General features: G+C 37.5%; 2 protein-coding genes across 2 annotated transcripts; one reads left to right on the plus strand and one right to left on the minus strand.

Annotated features, from left to right (window-relative positions):
- Nucleotides 1–757: 757 nt before the first annotated feature.
- On the minus strand, nucleotides 758–19,161 carry ERMARD (ER membrane associated RNA degradation). The gene is given in 18 exon segments (XM_063329106.1): nucleotides 758–2,112; nucleotides 2,787–2,900; nucleotides 3,456–3,665; nucleotides 5,129–5,257; nucleotides 6,058–6,137; nucleotides 7,585–7,668; nucleotides 8,583–8,753; nucleotides 9,565–9,633; nucleotides 10,152–10,181; nucleotides 10,630–10,732; nucleotides 11,318–11,432; nucleotides 12,744–12,880; nucleotides 13,475–13,572; nucleotides 14,063–14,152; nucleotides 15,980–16,081; nucleotides 16,588–16,727; nucleotides 17,846–18,014; nucleotides 18,952–19,161. Coding segments are annotated over 17 exon segments (2,001 nt in total). The 5' UTR covers nucleotides 18,952–19,161; the 3' UTR covers nucleotides 758–1,952.
- A 146-nt stretch (nucleotides 19,162–19,307) lies between these two features.
- DYNLT2 (dynein light chain Tctex-type 2) lies at nucleotides 19,308–23,229 on the plus strand. The gene is made up of 4 exons (XM_063329110.1): nucleotides 19,308–19,566; nucleotides 20,138–20,344; nucleotides 21,173–21,331; nucleotides 22,654–23,229. The coding sequence occupies exons 1-4, from the start codon at nucleotides 19,480–19,482 to the stop codon at nucleotides 22,762–22,764; spliced, it is 564 nt and encodes a 187-aa protein (XP_063185180.1). The 5' UTR covers nucleotides 19,308–19,479; the 3' UTR covers nucleotides 22,765–23,229.
- Nucleotides 23,230–23,638: the final 409 nt, after the last annotated feature.

Below are 23,638 nucleotides of genomic sequence, written 5' to 3' on the forward strand. Positions count from 1 at the left end.
AGCTCTATTCTGCAAGTCTTTTAACAGCAGGAAGAAACCATAAGCCCCACATGCAGCTCTACTGGCAAATGACAGCATTAAGTCAGAATAAATTGGATTGTCCCAGTCTGTTACAGATTTGTTTAAAAATAGACGGTAGCAGCGTTCCCATCAGAGAGCTGCAGAGGTAGGAAAACAAACTGGAAAAGCATCTTTGACAAAACGGCCAGAAGTCCATCATGTTTCTTAGTGCAGACAGAAAGCAGCAAATAACATCTATGGCACTAATTAGTAAAGGAAAAACTGTCAACATGCTCCATCTTAGGTAAAAGTATATGAAGAGAATCGCATGCAAGATCATTATAGCAAAGTTTAAACATAGGAACAAAAGGAGAACTTATGATGTTGAAAATAAACATCTATAGTTTATAAGGTGCTTTTCAGTACAGGAACATACTTTCAAAAGGAGAAAGTGTGTCAGCTGTTTATATACTTTTAAACCATGACTCCGTGTTTTAATTTCTTGATCTCTCTCTTATAATAAATATGTAAAGCTCAAACAAATTTTTTGCCTTACAATACTTATCATCATCAAAGCAAGTGTCATCATAAATGTCACTGCCAAGCTACGCTTAGCAGAGTTAACACATCTGAGCAAAGCCTACGGGTACAAAATAAGTCTTCAAAAATATAATTAGGATTTGCCAACTCAGGTGTTAAAAAAAAGCCGAAATTTCAGACTGTGACTCATTTGATGCATTATTCTCTATTCCCAGTTTTAATCATTTTTTATCTGCTTCACATTTCTTCACATCATTCAGTTCCATAGTAACAAAAAAACTTGGAAAGTGACATAGTTAAGTTTCAGGCACGCACAATGTATTGCAAGAGTAGCATGAAGAATACAATATGATCTTAGTTGATATCCATCCCCCACAATGAATAAACTGAACTAATAATTCTCTCACTGTGATTTCCAGTCAGGAAACATTGCAAAGAATCTTATTAAAATGTAACTTGAATCTCTAAATCCTTTGTAGAGTCAAACATTCTCCAGACATTACCCTCTTGTTTTACTCTCAACAGGAGGAAGCAAATGGATAGAGACTGGTGGTCTTTCTGTGAATCAGTTCTTCAACTGATGCATTCCTTTGAAATTCTACTCTTTGGGGATGAGAAAAGGGGAGAATTTATGTTGAAAAAAAATAAATTATTCAAATGAATGTTGTGTGCAACAAGAGAATAAATTTTTGAACCGCAATAAGCACATGTCTGTGAGCATATGCATGTGAGTTTTCATATTTAATCTGCATGAAATTAACTCACTAACTGGCTAGATATGTGTTGGGAATGAGCAGATGAAATTGAACAAAACAAACACATGTTATGCAAAAGTTATTCCCCCCTACCTCCTTTAAATCCTGGTATATAAACAGCTGGTTACCGTATTACCAACTCTACCTCACTGCAAGATCTGACTCTGTTTTGAACTAATAACAACAACCACAGCTGCCAATGAGCACTACTTTGTGCTAAATGTTCAACATTTCTTATCATGTTGATCACGGTGTCTGACATTATTTCCAGTATATTTCAAAGTAAAAAATTACTTTTTCGATTTTAAAATTTTCCAGAGCTTTTATTCACACTCTTTTCTTAGATATTTCCAGTATAATAGAAAAGTACAAAAAAAATAAAATCAATCTACAAAACACACAATATACTTAAAGTAGAACTTGCATCATCCTGATTTAGCTTACAGTAAATCTTTTTCACTGGATTTGGCAAACACTCCATTCTTTGGAAGCTTGATCATTCAACTCCAATCTCAAACCCCACCTACTAACAAAAAGACTAAATCTTGCATCAAAAATTTGACAATGAAGTTTTTCTTTGAATTAGACATGTGAAATTTGAGGACTCCATTACTCTTTAGGTATAACAATGTCCAAATAATCTTAAACCCATTTAATTTATGTAGCTAGCTGCATTAACATTAGCTTTCTGTCACAGATTTCCCTTATTTTTATCAAAGCCTTGTTTGTAAGCTCCATGGTTTCATCCCACTTGTTTTTCTCAGAGCTTGTATACGTCACCAAGTTCTCAGTATACTGCAAGACTGATTTCAAAAACCTACAAGAAATAAAATCAGAGAAGAAAAACTCATTAAAGGATATAGAAAGAAAAAAAGAAATAAAGAAAAATATCTCAATGCCTGATTTAAAGCTGGTAATGTCTCCAGATTTCCAAATCTCCCTCAGGATGATCAATACATTATGGTTTCTTCTACTTCTGGAAGAGAACCACTCCCTCATTCTCACAGTAAGAAGCGATGATTTTCAGAACTGCAATTAAACACTGCCATAGGAAGAATGCGGTGATAAAATGTGTGATATAATTTTCCCCAAATGGCTTCCTTTCCTTTCTCAGTCAAATATTTCACAACGCCTATGATATCCAACCAGCTGTTAATTGACACACAAGGAGCAACGTTACCAACATATTAAATACAGCTTTTATGTATTAATATTTTTGAGTGTGTGATAGTTCTCTATCTATCCTAAGGAAGAGTCTAATAAAAATTAAATATTTAATATCTGGACCATATATTTTCAACTAAGTTATTTTAGTTCTTGGGTGAACGTTGTCTGAGATATAACGATGACAATAATGACAGAAAGAAGGACAACAATGTATTAAAAGTCATGCTGTTCCTTTTTATTCTTTTCTCTACAGGATTTATATTACGGATCAAAAAGGAATGTGTAAAACTTCCTATTTTCATGATGTAAATCTTATATACTCACTTTAGATACTGCTGATAATCAAAAGGATTCTTCTTACAAACCAAATGAATGTTGACTAGTTCCAGAGTAATCAACACTAAGATGAGTCGCAGCACCGGAGACAAAAATTTAATGCTAGAAATAAGCAAAAATATTTTAAAATAAAAAAAAACTAAACCCAAAGTCAATAGAAATCATTAATATAAAAAAATTCTTCAGACTTCTGCATTCATACAAAATAGCTGTATATTGCATAGTTGAGGCAAAAAGAAGATTATGAAATGTCTTCCAGCAAAGAGCAGAGTAAATATCAAAATTATAAATGAAGACTATAAATTATGAGACCTCAAAACAAGGAAAAAAAAAGAAACACATACAGTTAAGATTCCAAAGGAAACCTCACCAGCAGCCATTACTCCGTAGATAACAAATAAAGTGGAGTTCAACTGAATTGCAAATACGTATTGTCACTTGTCAGTTTAATTTATGTTTCTTAAATAATACGATTAACATTTTTAGGAACATAACCTGGACAAGAATTGAGTTGACAACTCTGAAATGGTTAACAAGAACACATGAACACTGCTTGACTTTAAACTTGGAAGACAATCCACTGAAAGCTAGCAACAGCAGCATGCAGCCACACTCTCATAAACCTAACCACAAAGTAAAGAAAAACCATCAGCCAACCTGTTCAACATGCGTAGATAGTTATGCCTCTGGCGAGAACGTAGAGTCTTGTTCATCCACTGTTTGTATCTCAACTCAGTGCTGGCAATAACTTGTTCAGACACTTGATGGCACTGTGTGCTTATTTTACGGAGTACCACCACTATTTCCAGAACAGGTCGCGGCGAATAAAGTGTGCAAATATAAGTATCACATAGTGCAATCAGCAGCCTCCAAAACAGGAAGGAATTGTTAATTTCAACCTTTTGTTAGCTGGATTTAACATGAAATGCATTTCATATTTGGTGTGGTTTGATTCATAATGTTTTAACTCAGAAAACCTGAAAACAGATTACTCTCAACCTCATGACTGAAAAAAAAAAAAAGCAAGGATCTATGTAGTAGGGGTAGTGATTGTGTTGTCCATTACTTTACTGAATATAAATGCAAAACTGCTGCTGCTGAATATGTTTTCCATTTCAGATCAAAGAAATACAACCACAATAAACAAAACTGCCTGGCTGAAATGATACAGTGAACACATAAAATCACAGCAGGGTTGTCATTGAAGCCTCCCACCATAGTTCAATTCACAATGAATTAACATCCACCATAATAAAACTCACTCAAACAAATGGTATTAATGAGTACTCCCATTAGTGTGTGGTCTTTCTTCTGGGCAGAACAAGAAGCAGACTTCACATTTTGTGAAATGCAGGTGGTGAGGTCATTGTTTTAATCAACACCACACCAGATTATGCTTTGTTAAAGCACCCAAGTATATTTCTGCTGTCATATTCTAATCTGCTAACCTAATGTGTCACACATCACTTTAAACACTCTGTTCTTATAGAAATGTTTCTTAATCTCCCTCATGCTCAAACTATCTCTGAGACAGCAAAACATTAAACACAAAAAGCAATAAAGTCAGAAAACACTAAAAATGGTTTAATACTTTAGTAATTAGGCTTCTTTTTCATACATGAAAAAAGTGCAGACAGGTAGGAAACAGAAGGCGCACACGCTATGTAAGTAAAGTGACAGGTAGAATCCTCTTTGCACTATTCTGCCCACGCCTAATGGGTTCGATTAGGAGATTTTTGTTCCGACATATTCATTCAGTCATGGGACTCTTAAGACTGCTGTAAGAGTGCCATTGATCATTATTCCAAGTCAGATATAACTGAACTAACACATCTCCAAGTCTGACAACAAGTATAACAAGACATCTTCTATTTTGGGGCCTTAACAGGTAAGAACAGAATTATGTAGTGACATATTACTATTTTAAATGCCACACACAGTTGTGACACCAAGTACATGAAAACTAATTTCTGATGCATTTTTAGCACACAAAACAGATTAAACCCAACTTAATCTAGTCAGTACATAAATATTTAAACCGTTTTGCTTTCCCAATCTGAAAAATGATTATTTTTATCATGTTAATTTCCAAGTAAAAGCTCCATTGTAATAATGCCCCAAATTTACAATGTCTCATCTTAATTTTGAAGATGATGTTCAGCTGCATTCTTAAATTCTTTAGATTAAATCAGAAGCAACATTAGAAAAGTGCATGCAACATTTCAAGCATTGTTCTAAAATCAGGGAAATGAGTAACTTAGGCTTGAGAGTTCTTGTATTGGGCTGCATGTAGAAGCCGACAGCAGGAGCCAGGAGAACATCAAACTCACCTCTCTGTTAGGACACTATTGATGGGATCATCTGAACTATAGCAATTCTGGGGCATATATCGCTGTAGCCGAGATAAAATTTCAGACATCATCAAAATTAAAGTACTAGCTTCAGTGTTTCCTTCCAACCTTAAAAACAAAAGAAAAAATTAAGATTTGAGATGATAAAACTGTGTAGCACTTATTATTTCTCTAACGGCATACATCAGGAAGCATATTTTTCGGATAGCAGTGTATTCAATGTCCACTCTCACTCTCTGATATTATGGTTCTTTTCCCTCCACCTTATAAGCATGATTTTCTTTCTCCAACTAAACCCAACCTTTTCTCAGTCTCAATAGTTTTCTGAACCACCCTTAATCCTCTATTCATTCATCAAAATCCTGCAGCATATTAGTATGTGCTAGATGCATTGAATTTTCACCTCTCAGCTCTAAACAAGTACAGTTTCCTCCAGTGATATTAATGACTTTCTCCTTTTCAAATAACAAGAGAATGTTACAAGCAAAGTCTTCCACTGATTTGGTAACCAAGCCCTTTTCAGAATAAGAAATTATTTTCTGGTTTTCATCTGGTGAGCCATCTTTTCTTTTTCTTTTTTTTATTGTCATGGACTCAAGCTCTGTTTTAACTTCCTAACTGCCCCTTCAGCATCTCTTCAAAAATAAAATATGGAGCCACTAACACCTTTGTATGTTTCATATGTCTTCTCATTCCCTTCAAGTTAGCACACTGTTGTTAGTTTTTATAGTATTTGTACTGATGTATGTAGCATAGATTAAGCTAAAAAGATCAAAGGGATCTTCTCACAACCCCTCTGGTGTCTATCATCTTCCTGGTAATTTATTTGAAGAGACATGTCACCATCTCAAATCCCATTCTTCGTAACTATTTTGAGAATTATCTTTTTTTCAATAGCACGTACATACCCTTTAGTTGTTTCAACGTGTTCCTCAGGCACTGTTGGCAATTCAGGCCATAAGTGAATGCTCTTCATACATTCCAGCACCTTAAAAATGTACCATGAAAAATGTTATGGAAAGTGTAACTTTTGACAGACAGGACAACATATTTTAATTTTCTTAGTGGCTATTTTAGAAAAAAACTGCAACAGGTCGTAAGTTACTTGTTCAGTAGTTGTGATTGCATAAGCTGACATCAATTGTTAAGGTTTATGTTAGGGCACAAAGTCTTGATGTACACTTTCATGCTAAAACATCACCTGAATAAACTAATTTACTATTCTTTCTTCCATTTTCTTTTTAATAAAAAATTAACTGACATGACTTTTGTAATACACGGTTTGAATGCTGTCAAAAATTAAAAGTACTAAGTATGTCTACTGCAATCTCAAATCAATAGAAGAACATCTTCAAACAGTTCAATAAATCGTAAACTGACTGGCAGAGAACTACCACGACACTTGAAAGCACATTTTACTACAATGACAGAATCTTAATCAGCTGGCTTTTATACAAGAAAAACTTTAGTTACACCCTAATCCAAGATTCCTAGAGACGTGACCAAACAGAGTGTTCCTGACATAAGAAAGAACAAGAAGATTAAGAAAGCTACAGAACAGCAAACATTCAGGTAAGAATAAAGCTATTCAGTGACCGAGGACTGTCATTGTTTAACCCCAGCTGGCAACTAAGCACCACACAGCTGCTTGCTCGCTCCTGCAGGAGGATGGGAGAAGAGAATTGGAAGGGTAAAAATGAGAAAACACATGGGTTGAGATGAGAATGGTTTAATAATTGAAATAAAATAATAATTGTTATCAATGATAATAATAAAAAAATAATAAAAAAATTGTAATTAAAAGGAAAATAAGACAGAGAAATAAAAGTCAAGAAAGACAAGTGATGCAAATAAAACCAACTGCTCACCAGGAACTGACTGATGCCCAGCCAGTCCCCAAGCAGCAGCCCCCTGCCAACTTTCCCCCTAGTTTTATTGCTGAACATGACATCATATGGTACAAAATATCCCTTTGGAGAGTTGTGGTCGGCTGTCCCAGCTGTGTGTTCTCCCAACTTTTTGTGCACCCCCAGCCTCGCTGGTGGGTTGGTGAGAGGAGCAGAAAAGGCCGTGACTCTGTGTAAGCACTGCTCAGCAATAGCGAAAACATCCCTGTATTATGAACACTGTTTCCAGCGCAAATCCAAATCATAGCCCCATACCAGCTACTATGAAGAAAATTAACTCTACCACAGCCAAAACCAGCACAAGGGCACAAACACCAATTACATCAAAAGGACTGTGCTTAATTACATCTCATTTTAGCAACTGTAAATTCCTGTAAAGTCCAAAAGATAAAACTAAAAAGCTCATTTAAAAAAAAAAGTAAGATTTTAACTTTTTAGGGCAATCAAAGCATGAACACAACAATTATACCAATTTTAAGGATTTACAATTTTAAGGACCAAAATGCTTTCACAGTGGGAAGTACCTACCTGTTTCTTGAGTCGGGAAATTGGATGAAATCGAGAACGGTAGCAACTTGCACAGTTCATCAGTGGTTTTATGACCATGTGTTCCTGATTTACAAAATCATGGACAACAGACAAAAGTTTCTTTAAATTGTCCTAATCGTATGCAGACCTAGACTTATAACTACTTTATGGAAGCCACCTAGAGTACTAAAGTCAATGTCTTCCAAATGTCTGAGGGCTGAAAGCAGTAATCAGCGCAGTCAGTGTTTAAAGCTTAATTTCTTTGACACATTTTAACTATGAAACCTGACAGCAGCTGACAGAAAAGCAACCAAGTACTCTCTTAATGCAGCAGCATGCAATATATCTTGAGAAACTAAAAAGAGCTTCAACTAATAAATGGAAGATTTATCTCACAGGCTGCTGTATGATATTGAAAGAAGTAATCCTAAATATTCACAGAATACTGGGGGGAGCAAATATAATAATTGCTAATGTTGAGAAACCTGTATTGCTAGACAAAAAGTGTTCACAAATTCACAGTATAGAGTGTGGATACAAATCACACCTCTGTTAGTGAGCCGTCATTATTTATAGTGTCTCAGAGAAAGAAAATCTCAAATATTACATAGCTCAGTGACTGAGCTACGGCTGTTCTACATACCTTTCCAATAATTCAGCAGATAAATGTGCTAGGTACGGACAAAATTTGACAAATAAAATTCAGTGGAACCACTATAATTTATGGATCAACCATGTCAATAAGGAGTGGTTAAGCAAACGAATTAAGGTGCAATAAGAAAGGGTAATCTTTTGCAAAAAATTCTGTACTTATTTCACTACAAAACTAGAAAAAACATACTTTCACAATTTTTTACTTGGAGGAATACTGCATTTCCACAAAAAGCTGCTATCAAGATTCAGTCATAATCTCTCTCTGAATCAGAAATCTCTAAAATCAGATTTGCCATCCAAAACTCCTGAAAAAAATCTTCTGAGAGCATAATATTGGTCCCTACCTTAAAAGCAAACATGTCCTCATCTGAGAATCTGCAGAGGAGAGTAATTGCAAGTGCAACTATCTGATTAGCTACTTTTCTGGGAAATGCTTCTAGATTGATCTCTCCATGGCTTAAACGATCTCTTATACGTGGACCCTCCTGGTGATTCAAGAAATCCCAAAGAAATTCCTGTGGAAACATACACGAAGTGTATAGAATTCTACTGTATACATAGAATGCAATATAGTCAGTGTATAGAATACCTCTGAAAGATAAGTATGTGATCATGTCTATAGGAAAAGGGCATTTAGATGGTCAGAAAAAAAAATGCAAACTATGCTAGTAGCAAAATAAAAAAAAAAAGGCAACTCTTGGTAGCTTCTGAGGAAATTCAAAACTAACATACATGCTATTTCATGAGAGGTAACAACAGATTTCCTTCAGCTTTGTGTCCCAAGTCCTCCACAGCCCCACTGCCTCTGGCAAAAGGACAATAAACTCAGGTCTCCCCTACAGTCTCAAAAGGCCTCTAAATTGAACGCCCCTAGTTTTCATGTTCACTATCTGTTTGGGTGGCAAGATGCAGGATGTGCTCTGGTAGGTTTGCAGATATGTCTTTGTGCTATCTGCCCAGGTAGTGTAAGAAGTGTCTCAGAGGCAATCAGAAATAAGTTTTAATTTTCCCTGTATGAGGCATCCATTTTTCCTCTGCCCCATTCAGCTGATCTTCAGAAGTCTAAAGACAAATATCTCTGAGACTTCTATATTTCAGATAGTCTTATATCCTAACCCAATATTGCTTATCAGGTACTACTTTGTATCCTTCACAATGAAAAAAGGTAACAAGCTTCTGGTTCTAAGCTGCTGGAGATAAGCTATGTGAAATAAATGAGTATTTGGTACTATCACAAATACATTATTAAATATAAATCAAACCAAACAACAACAAGGGAAAAAAAAACAAACAAAAACAACAAAAAAAAACTTTCAAAACACTTGCCATGGTAGGTTCCTCAAGAACTGCAGGAAGCTGGTTGACTTCTTCATTATCCAAATGCTTTGCTAGCATCTAGAAAAAAGTAATGTGAAAAGAAACTTATTACTGAAAGCCAAACAATCAAAGAAAAAACACCAACTAAAGCAATTAGTTCCTCAAAATTTAAGCGATTACTTCTGCCACTCAAGAATCAATGTGCCTAATTATTACTCACAGACCATTTGAGATAATTAATGAGTTGTAAAATTTGAGGATTTCTGCTTGCAATGTTTATTTGTATTTATTTTGAATAACTGAATCTATGAAAAATGACAGAATGTTTGCTTCTACGAGATGAAGAATTTCAAGATAAAAACATTCAGAAGAAATTAAAGTCTGTCCATTAAAATTTGTATTAATTTTTATATTTTTCTGAGGGACTCCAAATTTAAAATGTTTACTGTCCGTCATCTTCTATTTGGGAAAAAATCAGAAATAATATCTTATCCAACAAAAGAAAGTGCTTTCTAGTCTCCAGTAATGGAAAACATGCATGTTTTTAAATTCTGGCACTGACACATATTTAAAAAAAAAATAAAAATCCAAATTACCTCATCAAAAGTGGTGTAGAGAGTAGAAGGCTAGAAAAAAAGACAATGAATATTATTTGATTTTCAAGCAAAACCAATTAACTAGACATGCATACCAAACTTATATTTATTCATTTGCATGAGAACCAGAGGTGTAGGAGTAGCAAAACCAACCCCTTACAAGTGAAAAAAGGGGCTGTTGGATTTTGTGCCAAGTTTTTTAAAATAAATATAACATGATCTACTTTCCACCCTAAACTAGTGTTTCTGAACACTAACCTTCAAGTACTTTTTCAGACCTCTTTTACTGGCAGACATCTTTACAAAAAGATAAGAGACATTCATGAAAGTCTGCTGGAAATTTGTAAATAATGTTCCACAACTGATTGAAAAATCTTGGGGGAAAATCTGTAAATGTTTAGACACTATGCTTCTAGAATAAATACTTTGCAAATATTGTTAGCCCTAAATCATAATTGACTTTAGACAGAAATTTTACCTCAGCTGTTAGCAAACGGTTTGGACACTTATTAGTTGTAGTGAAGAGCAATCTAAGTCCAACTTCCAGCTGAGGAAGTAAGAGAATCACACAGTCAGCATACCTGAAAAAATAACAGAGATACCCAAAGGGGTTTTCCCCCCTTATAAATCTAATCCAAATGGAAAATAGAGCCATCCCAGAGTTACACTCTCAGGCCAAACAACCCAGAACAAAATTCCTTTGTAATGCACTTTGTAAATAAACAATAAATCACTACCTGTGCCCAACAGAAACTGACCACTGAATTCAAACCAGCTCAGAGATGAGAATAACTTACAAAAAGGTGGAGCAGGGGAGAGGAAGACAAAACAATGTAATTTGGTTTTTTTTTTAATCCAAATGTCAATATCTGAAGATTTGTTTCCACTTGCTTTGTAAAGCTCTCCTTTTGGCTACATCTGCAATAGTTCTTTTTAGATTTCAAAATATAGTTTATAATCCTAGGTGGCACAAAATAAAGCATGAAATCTACAAACTTTCTGAAAGATCACCGTAACAATGCATAACTATATGTTCTTAAGCAACAGTTTTACAACAGCAAAAAGCTTTGGAATCTACAAATGCTGCTATTATGCTATAAATACAGAATATATTCTTTTTATATTCTGTTAAAAAATATTTTTAAAAAACCCAAAACGACTGTTACCTGCTTTGCTTGAAAGCTGTTAAAGCATCCATCCAAAATGGTAACATTGTTTTTAATACAAAACTGGACAGTTTTACTAGCTCTTCAGCTATGGAAAGCATTTCATGATTGAGATCTGCAAGTTAGCAAAACAACATTGATAAAATACATACAATCTATGATTTACTAATTCATTCTTAATATTTCACTGAGAATACAGGATTATTTCAGCATTTTTAAAGGGAGACTTAAAAGTTACCCAATTTATTTTAACTATGCAAATACAATGGTAACTACATTTACGATAAGAAATTGCGTTTATAAGATTGCATTTTTAGTGATAACATAAAATTAACAGAATAAAGACAATTAAAAAATTGTGGCTGCTTTTTACTGAGACTAAAAGACTACACAGCAACTGGACCCAGCTTCTGTTGAGTTGTTCTCCACCTACTTCAAATCCTTAAAAAGACTGTAATATATATTAGTCATTTCAATTAGGTAAATGGTATGAACATTTGAACATGAGCACATTGTTCCTACTTTAACAATTTTCTGTGCTGACATCCAGCATAATAAATTAACACTTCATACTTCAATGCTACCATATAATGAAACTCACACTTATGAATTCACTTATAAATATCTTATCCAAGAGAAAGCTTAAAATTGCGAGTGCAACTTGATTGCAGTAGGTGTTTTTTTGAAGCAATTCAACAGCTACGGCATTTATACTACTTGATGATTGGAATGTTATCAGCTTGATTTGGTTCCCAGAAGCCCTGTCTCAGTTCCGTGAACAGATGTTCCACCGGCAAATTGATTACATAGCACAAATTGGCCATGACCACCATTGACACCAAGATCCCCCATTGCTGTTGTTGCTTTAAAAATAGTAGGAATAAACCAAGTAAGGCCCGCAGCCAGGGAGATGAGAAGATTTTACTGACACTTCAGGTCCTCCCCTGAGACAAGCATATGTGTACTGAAGATGTGTCAACATCCTTTACTCTGTTTTAGCACTACCTTCCCTGTCAAATGCAGGTCACTCCTGCTGGGACCCTTACAGTTGGAACACACTGATTTTGGAAAGATTTAGACTTTGTAAAGGCAAACTAGATGACTATTACTTGAAATGAACTCTCATCATCAAAAAACTGGAACATACAGTTGAAGTCTTTTAGAAGCAGTGAAGTTAAACGTTTCAATGTGTTATAATTATTTTAGAACTCTGTATTTTTTGATTCAATAGTCAGTGGAACCACCTACATATTAAAAAGTTGTCCCACAAGTATGATTGATTTATCTAATGAGAGTGTATACAGGCATCTTAGTTAAGATTCAATTTTAGAACTGTGGAAAATGCACTATTTTCAACAGCACTTTTTGACAATGGAACAGTCGTAAATATAGCATAATAAAAAATTGCTCATGGTTTAATACTTGCCTGGAAATACATCAAGCTCCTCTAAGCTAACAAAGATCACGTAAGGTCAATGTACTAAAATGCATTTAGTTTGCAGAAGATACGTCTGTAACAACTGACCCAATCCTGCAGTTAAAAAAAGCAGCATAGCACAATATCTAGGGAGAATACCATAATATATTAGAAAAGCTTATACAACTAAAACCTGCAAAGAATCAACATTTGTGGGCCGGGGACAAAAGGCGGGTTGTTTTTTTTCAAAGAACATCCAAAGCCTATGCTCCACATCTCTTTTGAGCAGGGGCACTTAATAATTAATTGCATTCACAAGCATGAAAAAACAATGCAGAATCAGGAAAAAAGCATCACTGTATTCTACATTGGCTGTTGTTGCTCCTTCTCCTACCCCATTCCTCTGCCTTTTGTTCTGAGTTATTCCTGACTGCCCTGATAGACAAGGAACCGCGTTTCAAAAAAAAGACCTTAAGCTTTCTCGCTTTTCCTGCTAGTAAAAAAACCAATGGTCCTAAAACTGATGAGCTTTATAATGGCTGAAGTATTCTATGGAAATCCCTTTCCAAAAGAAGCAGCAGCAGCAGAGGAAAACTGTCAGGATACTGTCAGAGGTCTTTGGATATTTTTCTTTTTTTAAATTTTTTTTTTCAATAAGAGCAATAAGTTTTACTAGCAGCTTTTCAAGCACTCTCAAGTCTGACTAGTAAGAAAATGGGATTTTTTTTTTGGTAACTTACTTTGCAGGAATTTCTTGTGGGGATGCAAAACCATGCCACAAAACATTACGAAGATTCAGACCATATGGAGATCCAATGAATACTCTCAGTACATTCATCTAATTAATAAACAAAGTGATTATTGCATGAAGAAATCTATTATTTATTACCTTGTATCTTTCCCTGACAGAAAATTTCAGAAGTTATTGAGAAACTACAATGCCTACTGTCAAAATGACTGGCCACAGCTTGCCACACTAACAGCAACTCATTATTTGCAATTCCCAGTAACTCAGAAAGAGGTGGACAACTCTGTAGTTTGCTTACCCCCTTGAAAGATATGTGAAATTTTATGTATGTAGGTTTTTCATCTACAAAAGCAAATAAGAACTTATGAGCTTGCCTTAAAAAATATTTCCATTTACAATATTCACTATTTTTGCCATATAACCCCCAGACTGTAACATGTAAAATGAAAAGTTTTCCAATACATTACAGAATTTACAAACTCTTGTTCTGTGCAAGCAATGGTTATGCCTGGAAACCTGCCATTTGGCAAGAAGAAAACCAGCTCAGTATTTATTACTTATTTCAAAACTATGCACTTACTACAGCTTGTCCAAAGACAACTGCAAGCTGCTCAGAAGCAAGCAAGTCTCTCAGAAGGAAAGGGCAATCTTTACCAATCAGTAAATAGACCTATCAAAAAAAAGCAAAACAGATAACATAAGTAATTCAGTATAATTCTTTGTATTTCAAACATACAACTTGACTATTTCACCCAGTAACCATTTTCATTATTGTAAAAACACTAATCAAACAAAACCCACAAAATGTTAAAATTTATGGAATATATCAGGAAACAGTGGATATCCTACTTAATGTTCGCATAGTTAGGCTTTCCACAGTGTCTGTATGCATACTGCTCTTCTCTTCCAAAAAAAAAAAAAAAAAAAAAAAAAGGAAAGCACAACAAGAACACATAATTAAGGGAATAAACTCTACCCAGGACACCATACTTCATTCTTACCCTAGAAATCTACAGTGTCTGTCATGTTAAACCAAGGAGACTTGTGGTTTGTCTTCTGATTCTGGATGTTCCTTAAACTAGATTTTATCCTAGTGGGGCAATCTCAGCATCTCTAGTCTCAACTGCTATGAAGCCTTCCATTCTTTCTATTCTCCCTGGCATTTTTTTCCAGTCTTTCATAATTTTTCGTTACTTCAAAACTTAACACCTCACCCCACTCATGGGCAAATTTGTTTGTCTAGGTGTGAATTAGCCCACTGTTCTTTCTCTGGCATTTACTTCTCCAGAGGTCCTCCTAGAGTTTTAACAACCAGCTATATTATCTTATCTGTGGGCAATACGACCTAGCACCAAAGCCTCTTAAAACAGCTGTTGCTCCCTTCTCCCTAACCTGCATGCCCATAAGTAGTGGTGGCATCTGTTTGTGTAGTCATGCAGTGAAGCTGACCTAGGAACCGATAGAACTGAAAAACAAAAATGGAAGTAGGGGAAAAAGGTGGAAAGGTACCCGGACCAGTTCATTAATCTAGCTTGCTACTAGGCCTTCCAATATTTGCACTCACATAACATATAGAATACCGGCAGATGGCTGTGAAGACTGACTGAACAAACTTAAGCAGTGCTATCACCAAATGTTGAACCATAGCCTAATTCATGTTCCATCAACAAGGATTCACGACACAAAAAGGATTCACGACACAAAAAGGATTCACGACACAAAAAGGATTCACGACACAAGTTTCTTAATACCAGTCAGAATTCTTAAGTCTAAGTCATATCACATACCCTCTGCTTCCCTCATGCCAGTCATTGAACTCCTGCAGCATAACACTTTAAGCACGAACTCTTTAAGCACAACAAGAGTGCATGCCTTTAATAACTATTACAAGGTAAAGGCAAGAAGGAACACGTTAACAAGACAAACGTTCAGGACTACAGGATGGATCCCAAATCTACCCAGCTGATCAGTTAGGTCAAGAATTTAAGTTGTTAGCTGACTTCTAGATGTTTTTGCAGCACAAGAATCATGCCGAAGCACTGAAACAGATGTACACTCTGCAAACAGAGCTCTGAGGAAAGAAGTCATCCTAGCAGCCCATTTCCAGCTGCGTGCTCCTGCCTCTCCTCACAGAAGTTTCTACATCATCAGATTTTCTGCGGAAGGTATGCTGCTCCCTGTTTCAGTTAAATCAGAGTAACAAAGACCTACTATATATACACTGATTAAACAAACTTTGCTCTTTTTTAATGAAACTGGTTAATAACAGCACTCACACAAGCAACTCTATCAGCACAGGTGAAGGAGCCCCAGAAGATGCTTCCATTTGCACAACTGGATCCAGAAAAGAACATCTGTCCAACCCAAAATGCAGCCGGGCTATTAGCATACTACTACAGTACAGGGTAATCTCACTTTTTCAACATGCAATTAAATCCAAGAGGTCATTCTCGTCTTATATAACCAAATCTGCAAGACTCCTCATGCTAGCACTTACATCACCCAAGGCTCGCTCCAAGCATGATGTTAGTTTCATTAAGCCAAGAGCAACTTCTGTAGTTTGCGTATATTGTAGAACATCAAATACTTCAAGAAATAACTGTGTGATGGGGGAGAGGAAGAATGTTGTGTTAAATATTTGAAAGGAGAAATCAAATTGTCAAAAGCACAGACAAACCTAAATATTCCTCCGTGATAGTTGCTACGCAAATGTAGAAAGAAAACCACGCCAAAGAGATAAAAATGTAGATACCTGGAAAGAAACTTCCCTAGAGCACCTCTTGTATTTTTAGTTGCAATATATCTAGTGCCTTACATCTATAAAAATTATCAACACTAACTTTAGACTTTAAAACTTGATATTAAGCACAGATTATTAGAAAACCAAAATCCCACCATGTTAGGTTAAAACAGGCCCTCAGGTCTTCTTGTAATAATTTCCATGCAATCTAATTACAAAGTCGGGAAAATTAGAAGCAACTATGTATCAGAGAAGGACAATTAGTTACAAATTCTAAGCATTTTGGTTCATTGATATCTTCCACATTAAACTTCCACAGAGGGTTCATGTGCCAAAACACAAAGTGTCAACAGATGTTTCCATACCTCTGAGCAGTTTGTCCAGCGGAACCATAATGCATACTGAATTACAAATTGCTCCTTGGTCAGAGATTTGAAGTGCAAATTAACAGATTCACATACCGGTCCTAATGATCGTATGCTTTCAATATAATCCACACTTTGATCTTAAATTGAAAAACAGAAGATGATTAGAGTGCCAATATCCCGAAGGTCCAATATTTTAAAAATCACAAGGATTAAAAACTGCTACAGCTTGTGTACATAATTAGCACCGAGAATTTTATCCAGATTGTTTTAACACAACTAATACACTACAATTTACTGTCCAAAAGACCACACATATAAGATATAGAAAAGTAAAAGTACAGTGTGAAACTAGATAAGATCAAGTACCTTCTCCAAATCAAAAAAAACCCCAAACAATTTAATGCAAGAAAATATGGAATTAAAGAGGATTATGATGTTCTGGTGTTGTTGAAGTGGGAAGAACCTACTAGAGTACATAAATTCCACATATTCAAGATGGAAGCTAGTGCAAACTCAGAGGGATCGGTGAAGTTGCACCACTTACACCCTTTAAAGAACGCAGATGGATGTCGTACCTTCCAGAGTGGTATCACTGCTTCTCTTTGGTGGGACACTTTTATAGGAAAATAAATTCTTCTGATTTACTGAAATATATTGCTTGAGGCAGAATCATGTATCATTTTACCATCTCCGGAAATTAATAAGAGTTTGCATGATGCCATTTTGCAAAGTACAATTCAATGAGTTCATCAGGGCATAAATACTTTGTTTTGGTTAAAAAAACAATTGTAAACTGTTTTACATACAGAAGGGAAACCAAACAGTACTTCTGTATGAGCTAAAGTTGGGGAAACAAAACCAGAAGCAACAATAGGAATACTGATGGTCCCAGAGTGTTGTATATTTACTGCAAAAAGAGATATAAAGAACACAGAAGAAAGCAATTATGAGAGAAGCAGAACCGAACCTCTTATGTACAGGCACATGAAGCTGGGAACCCAGATGAATGAGGAAGCAAAGAGGAGCTATATATGTAGCACAGATCACATGAATCTTAGGAGCCAGTAATAACAAAATACAAAATGCAGATGAAAAATTTTAAGTTCCTTGTAGATATGAACTGTATGTACTCTAACCTGCAGCAATAACGCTCTGCTGTAATAAAATGTTATAACTGAGCTATGATTGCTATGAACTATACTGAGATTCTGCATCAGACTTAAATGTATCGCTACTACAACAGGTAAACACCAACCTGATTTAAGGTAACACACATGCTCCGTAACAGCTTGCCAACATACTTCACCATTTTCAGATACAATATTATTAATATCATAGGTGTCTGTCTTCTCAAATCCAAGTTTGCAAATCACATAATGCACAGGTGGAGAAAGACAAGTAGTGACTGAATCTGACAGCGCCATCTAGAACACACAAAAAAAGGGAGTTCTTGCATTAAGAAAGTACATGAGAACAAAGAAAATGATTATTAAAGCATACTCATAAGCACAGATATACAGATAGTAATACAGCATCTGTAAACAAGTTGTTAAATTTTGCAATGAAACTTTCACCTATGCATATGATGAAAGGAACCCTCTGAGCAGAATCACCTTGTGGAAAACTGAGGGGAAGAATTGCTCTATTTGCATAATGCCAGGATGGTATAGTTCTGAATGGTCATATCTACTGATGCCAAGATAGACTGAAGCAAAAGATCCCAGATTATCTATAACTGCTCTGTCTAATCTCCGTGCTTGCAGGGAAACTGAGGCTACTTCAAGTAAAACCAAGAGCTTCAGTCCTTATGACCAGTAAAATCATTGGTGGGGCGGGGTGCGGGGGAGGTGGAAGCATGTGAATTCTGTGCAAACTAAAATGGTAGTAACGGTAGAAGAATCTAACCATAAATGTTATGTGCACATTAGACTAAAGAGAAAGACAGACTGATTCAGAAGCACACATTGAAATTAAAGAATTTTAAAAGATAGAACTGCTCATGCTAACAAGGAGGAAAATGCTTCTGATATAGTAAAAAAAGTCACGCTTCCTCTTTAATCAAACAGAAAGGACAGACAAATCGTTTGAAAATGAAGTATCACAACAAATATTAAAAGATTCCATTAAAGTTAAACATAAACCACTTTTTTCCTCTTTAATTAGGTAGTGGAATTGACCTTGACAGTACCTAATTTCTGAATTCATGGCTTCAAGGAGAGACTGCATATTTATATGGGTAACAGCACAGCGCGAGTATGACAGTTCCTATGAGGAATGGCTATTAGCTGCCATCAGGAGTACCCTATCTGCTACTAAAGAAAAATATAAAATGTCCTTAAAACATGTAATTCAGTCTTTCACCTTGAGGTCCCCGGCGTTTCACTGTCAGAGCAAAACTCGAACTACCACAGACACCCTTTATTGCCTGAAACAGAGCAGACGAGGCGCAGGTAGATGACTTTTCCGGGGAAAGTACGTGACCAAGCCCCGGGCTTCCAGCGGCAGGGCGGCCGCTGCCCCCGCCCCCGCCACACCAGAGTCAGTGGGCTCCGCGGGCGACCGCGCAGCCCCGGGGGGCGGCAGCAACCCACGACCCAGCGGCCCCGATCCTCCCCCCTCCGCCAGCTCACGGAAGCCACCGCCCCGCCCCGCTATGGCGACCCGCCGCCGTTACCTCCGGGCCTGCCTGCTCTACGTCACGACGCTGTGCCGGCGCGTGGCGTCACGCCTGGCTCGCGCGGGAAGAGCGCTGCTCTGGCACGCGGCTGCTTCTCGCGCGCGGAGCGCCAAGGCGGCGGCTGCCGGCGGAGGGAGGCGAGGAGAAGGCAGGCGGCTGTGTCCGCCCGCCCGCCTCCCCTCGGGCGGCGCGGCGCTGGGCGCCGCTGGGCCATGGAGAAGCGCTCCAAAATGCCGAAGCTCCCCGCCGCCAGCCTGGAGGGAGGAAAGCGGCGCCAGAGCCTGTTCGATAAAGACGGCGTGAGCGGCCGCCGGGGCGGGGGCGGCATGGCAGGGGAGACCCGGAGGGGTTTAGCTGCTGGAGGCCGGTGCTGGCGGCGTCCCCCGACCGGGCCGGGAGGGAAGAGAACGGGTGTGAGGGCGGCGGTAACGGCCACAACGGCGGCACCGCGCGCCCGTCGCGTGGCCGTAGCGCGCGTTGGGTTGGGGGGCGGGGGGTGGCGGCTTGAGGGATCGGACCCATATGTTAATATCTGTGTGGCTTTACTTGGAAAACGGAGTGGACTCAAAGCGCTAGCCTGGTGTGTCCGATTGACGGAGTTTACATGCAAACTTCATGTGGATTTTGGTGGAAAAGAAGTTAAAATTGCGCAGAAGTTAACCACTGTTCTGTGTTTTCAGTCGAAGTGATAATGTCACAACAGCCAGAGGAATATGCCCATTTTCTAGCTTTTCTGTTTTTTTTGTAACATATTCCCAGACTAACAGGATTTTTTCCTTTTAACTGTACACCATAAAGTATTATTTAGAGACTGCTAAATGCTAAAATACTGATACGTGATGTGGACTTTTTTTTTATTGTCTTGCACAGATGAAAGGAAAAAGGAAACAATCACATTATGAAGCTTTAGGTATGGTTCCACTGGAAGAAGAGCATTTTAGTGATTCAATGAAAGCTAAGCTATTGGCATTCAAAGCTAATAGAACAAAGATAAGATATGCTAATACATACAGATTGGAGCCACGTAATAAAGTTCGAGATTATTTAGTAAGAGACAAAGCTCAAGCGATACTAACGGTATAGTATTTTTTAAAATTGTTTGTCTAATTTCATTGCAAAAGTAGCTTGTCTTTCAAAGATTATATTAATTGAACAGTGTAAGTTGCATAAACTTAAGCGTATGTGTAAATCTTTGCAAACTTCAAGGTTTGGCACACAAATGTAATGTGAACGTGCTCCGTTTTGACACATGCAGAAGGCCCTGTGGAAGGTTGCCACTGAGCATGTGCTCTTAAGATGGAGCTGAAGCTTCTCAAACTCTTACTCATTTCTAAATCAAATTGAGCTATAGCTCAGTTCCAAGTGCCCTAATCTGCAAAATACACAGTTATCCAAAGATGCCGACCTTGAATTTGTGGAATTCTGCTCCTTCAATTAGTTCTACTAATATCACATGACCTGCGTAAAATATACTTGGTATCCTTGACAGTCTGACTGCCACATGCAAAAATGAGGGAGAACAATCCCTCATTTGTAGTAGCTGTTAGTGATAGCTTGAATAGTTACAACCGACTCTTGTAATTCTGCTGTCTTGAAGACATGCCTTGGATATTTGGAGCAAGTGTTTGTAGTACTGTTTTCCAGTGGACCAAGCCTAGATGATGGTGAAGAAGAATACACTCCGGTTTGTTAAATGGAGATTTTTCTGGATGTGTTTGTCACTGTGAAAAAATAGATAAAACATTTTAGAGTAAAAGTAGCGCAGCCTTTGCTGTTTGAGGGTATCATCTATATTGACTATTCTGCTCATTAATTCTTCTGATATTCTTGTGGAAATGACTAAAAGGATTTTTGCAAAAGGCTACTAGGATGGAAACTAAGATCTTTCAAAAATGTTTTTGATAGAATAGACTTCAAGAAGCCAAATACGATGGAGCTTCTAGTCCCTCCTTGTGTGCTTCAATCTCAGAAGAAATATTAAAGGCTGTGAAGGCATTGGACTTTGACCGTTATAAGTACGTGGTATCAGTACTAATGGTGGAAAAGGCAGGTCAGGCAATAAATGTGAGCAAACCTATTTTTCATAATATCTTTTGCAATTTTAAAATTCATCCACGTTTAGCAGCTTAAGTAGTTTGAGGTGGTCTCGAAGCCTTTGGGTTCTTTATGGGGAGTAGTATGCCAGGTGACAATTTAAGGTACTGGTGTGATTCTACCTAGCCCTGGTGAAGATTGTCTTCTTTTCTGAGTTCCGTAACAGTGGTAAGCAGCCCGTGCTGCTCTTCCCTGTCAACCGGTTATTTCCGCTTTGTGCTGTGCCAGTACGATTGCATGACTGCCATGAGTTTTCTCTTTCTTTTTCCAGTGTACTTTGATCTCCAGTTGGGTTGTCACGTTCAGTGCAAAATGCTGCACAGTTGTAGAGTGGGGTGACATGAAAGGAAGGGGTGGCAAGGAAAGGGATTGGGTTTTAACTGTAGCTGCCACCAAACAGATGCTCCTGGGACTACAAAATAACATTACTGAACTGAATTTGGCACACCCAAAATAAAAGTATTTAGACTTTCCCATGTTGTATATAAATGTACATGTATTGCAAAGTCTCATTGGCATTCAGAACACTTTCAGGTATCCTCCCAAGTGTCAGACAGCACTTCCATTTAGGAGCGTTCATCATCAGCTCTTAAAACCTGGTGAAACCATACCTGCTTTTAGTGAAACAATGTTTGAAGGGTCCACACCTTCAGTAATGAAGCCAGTCTGGGACGGGCCTGGGTCTACCTACTTTTCTGGTGCTGTCTCACAGTACGTGCTGCCTGTGAAGTTGTACTTTGATTGAGGAGCTGTAGGTTATAAATGGATTACTGAAATGGTCCAGGTTAACTTTTTTCTCCTGAGGAATATGTTTATTCCAGCAGTCAATTCACACATTTTAGCTTTGAAAACAGTTTTATCAAAAAAAAAAAAGAAAAAAAAGCTGAGAGCCCAGTAAATGGTCACAAGTGGACTGTGTAAGTTGGCAGTGGAGGAGTCAGTGACGTGACTTCTTAGCTGTATCTGTTCCCAAAACTAATGTCTATTCACTTTGTTTTTGAAGGGTTGCCGTTACAGTACACTAAAGTGCTAACAGGTGAACATGAGAGAGAACTGAGTTTTTGGTGTAGAGATTTTTGGATCTAACAGGGTGGAAGCTTTACAGTGAAGCAAGAACATATATTTTAACATCTAATAGGACTTGTTCATTTTCACTGTAATTTTGCAGTTGTTACTACTTGTAACTCTCATAATGCAATTATATCAGTATTTATATAATGCTGTGTGTTCTTTTAAAAAAATATAAAATAGTATATAGATTCACAAATAGCTTTTTCTTTTCTTTCCTTTAGGTTGCCAGCAGATGGGTCTGGGATGTTCAAAGAGATACTTGGGTTTCAGCTAAATGTGAGACGGGAACATTTATTGCACTGGCTTTGGTAATGGCTTGTTATTATGACTAATGCTCCAAAAGCCACACCTGGTTTTGTGCATCACGGTACCTGGTATATTTGAAAATTTTCAGAATGTCATTATTTTAGTAGTAACTTTTGTCCTACTGCTGTTGGCACATTGAAATCAACATAGAGTTGAGATAATTTTGCTCATTTTTCTCTGTTAAAAAAAAACCACACACAAACCCAAAAAAATGCTTGTAAAATGCGTATGGTTGAGTACATATGGGCTTCATCTGTTGTAACACTCTGCTGTGGAAGCTGAAGCAGCTGGTGTAAGGCCAAACTTTGCAAAATTATGAATGTTGGTTGTCTGTTGCATGCCTGGAGTTGTTAATGAATGTTTACAATAAACTGCAGGTATTGGTATTCTTAAAAGCACGCCCTTTGTAAGAAAAGGCAGCGTCCTTTTTGTATTTTCTAGGTGTATCTTTGTTGCAATGCTGGTTTGTGTAGAAACATGGTCAGGAGGGAAGCGCCCTTTTGCACAATTTGTGCAAATTTCTAGTGGTTTGCCTCGAATGAAGTGTGAGTTCAGCCTCCAGCTTCCCTGGGCCTTCAGATGGCATTAAATGTCACCTGCCTTGGGGCTGGTGGCTGGGCGCTGGATGGGGTGTGTTTGATCGTTTCAGTCGAGTGATGTCAACGGTGGGAGGATGATGACGGGATCGGTAATGAGGCCATTGATGACTGGGCCGTAATTGGCAAGGGCCGTAATGATGAGATTTTGAAGAGTAAGCCCCCGGCGTGCCTGTGAAGCACGTAGACGTCTGCTTTTGGAACTGCCGTGTGTGGAAACCGTGTCCGGTGCATTGTTCAGCGATGGAAACGAGCGTCGGGGGCGTGGGGTGGTGCCGCCTGCGAGCGCCGCTGGGCCGGGTGG

This window comes from Chroicocephalus ridibundus, chromosome 3, assembly GCF_963924245.1.
Source record: "Chroicocephalus ridibundus chromosome 3, bChrRid1.1, whole genome shotgun sequence".
Lineage (NCBI taxonomy): Eukaryota > Metazoa > Chordata > Aves > Charadriiformes > Laridae > Chroicocephalus > Chroicocephalus ridibundus.

Excerpts from the sequence above, each read along its gene's own strand:
- DYNLT2 (XM_063329110.1), top strand. The coding sequence starts at position 19,480 with ATGGAGAAGCGCTCCAAAATGCCGAAGCTCCCCGCCGCCAGCCTGGAG. Across the intron at positions 19,567-20,137 it reads GCCTGTTCGATAAAGACGGC|ATGAAAGGAAAAAGGAAACA; the intron begins GTGAGCGGCCGC and ends TGTCTTGCACAG. Across the intron at positions 21,332-22,653 it reads AGGCAGGTCAGGCAATAAAT|GTTGCCAGCAGATGGGTCTG; the intron begins GTGAGCAAACCT and ends TCTTTCCTTTAG.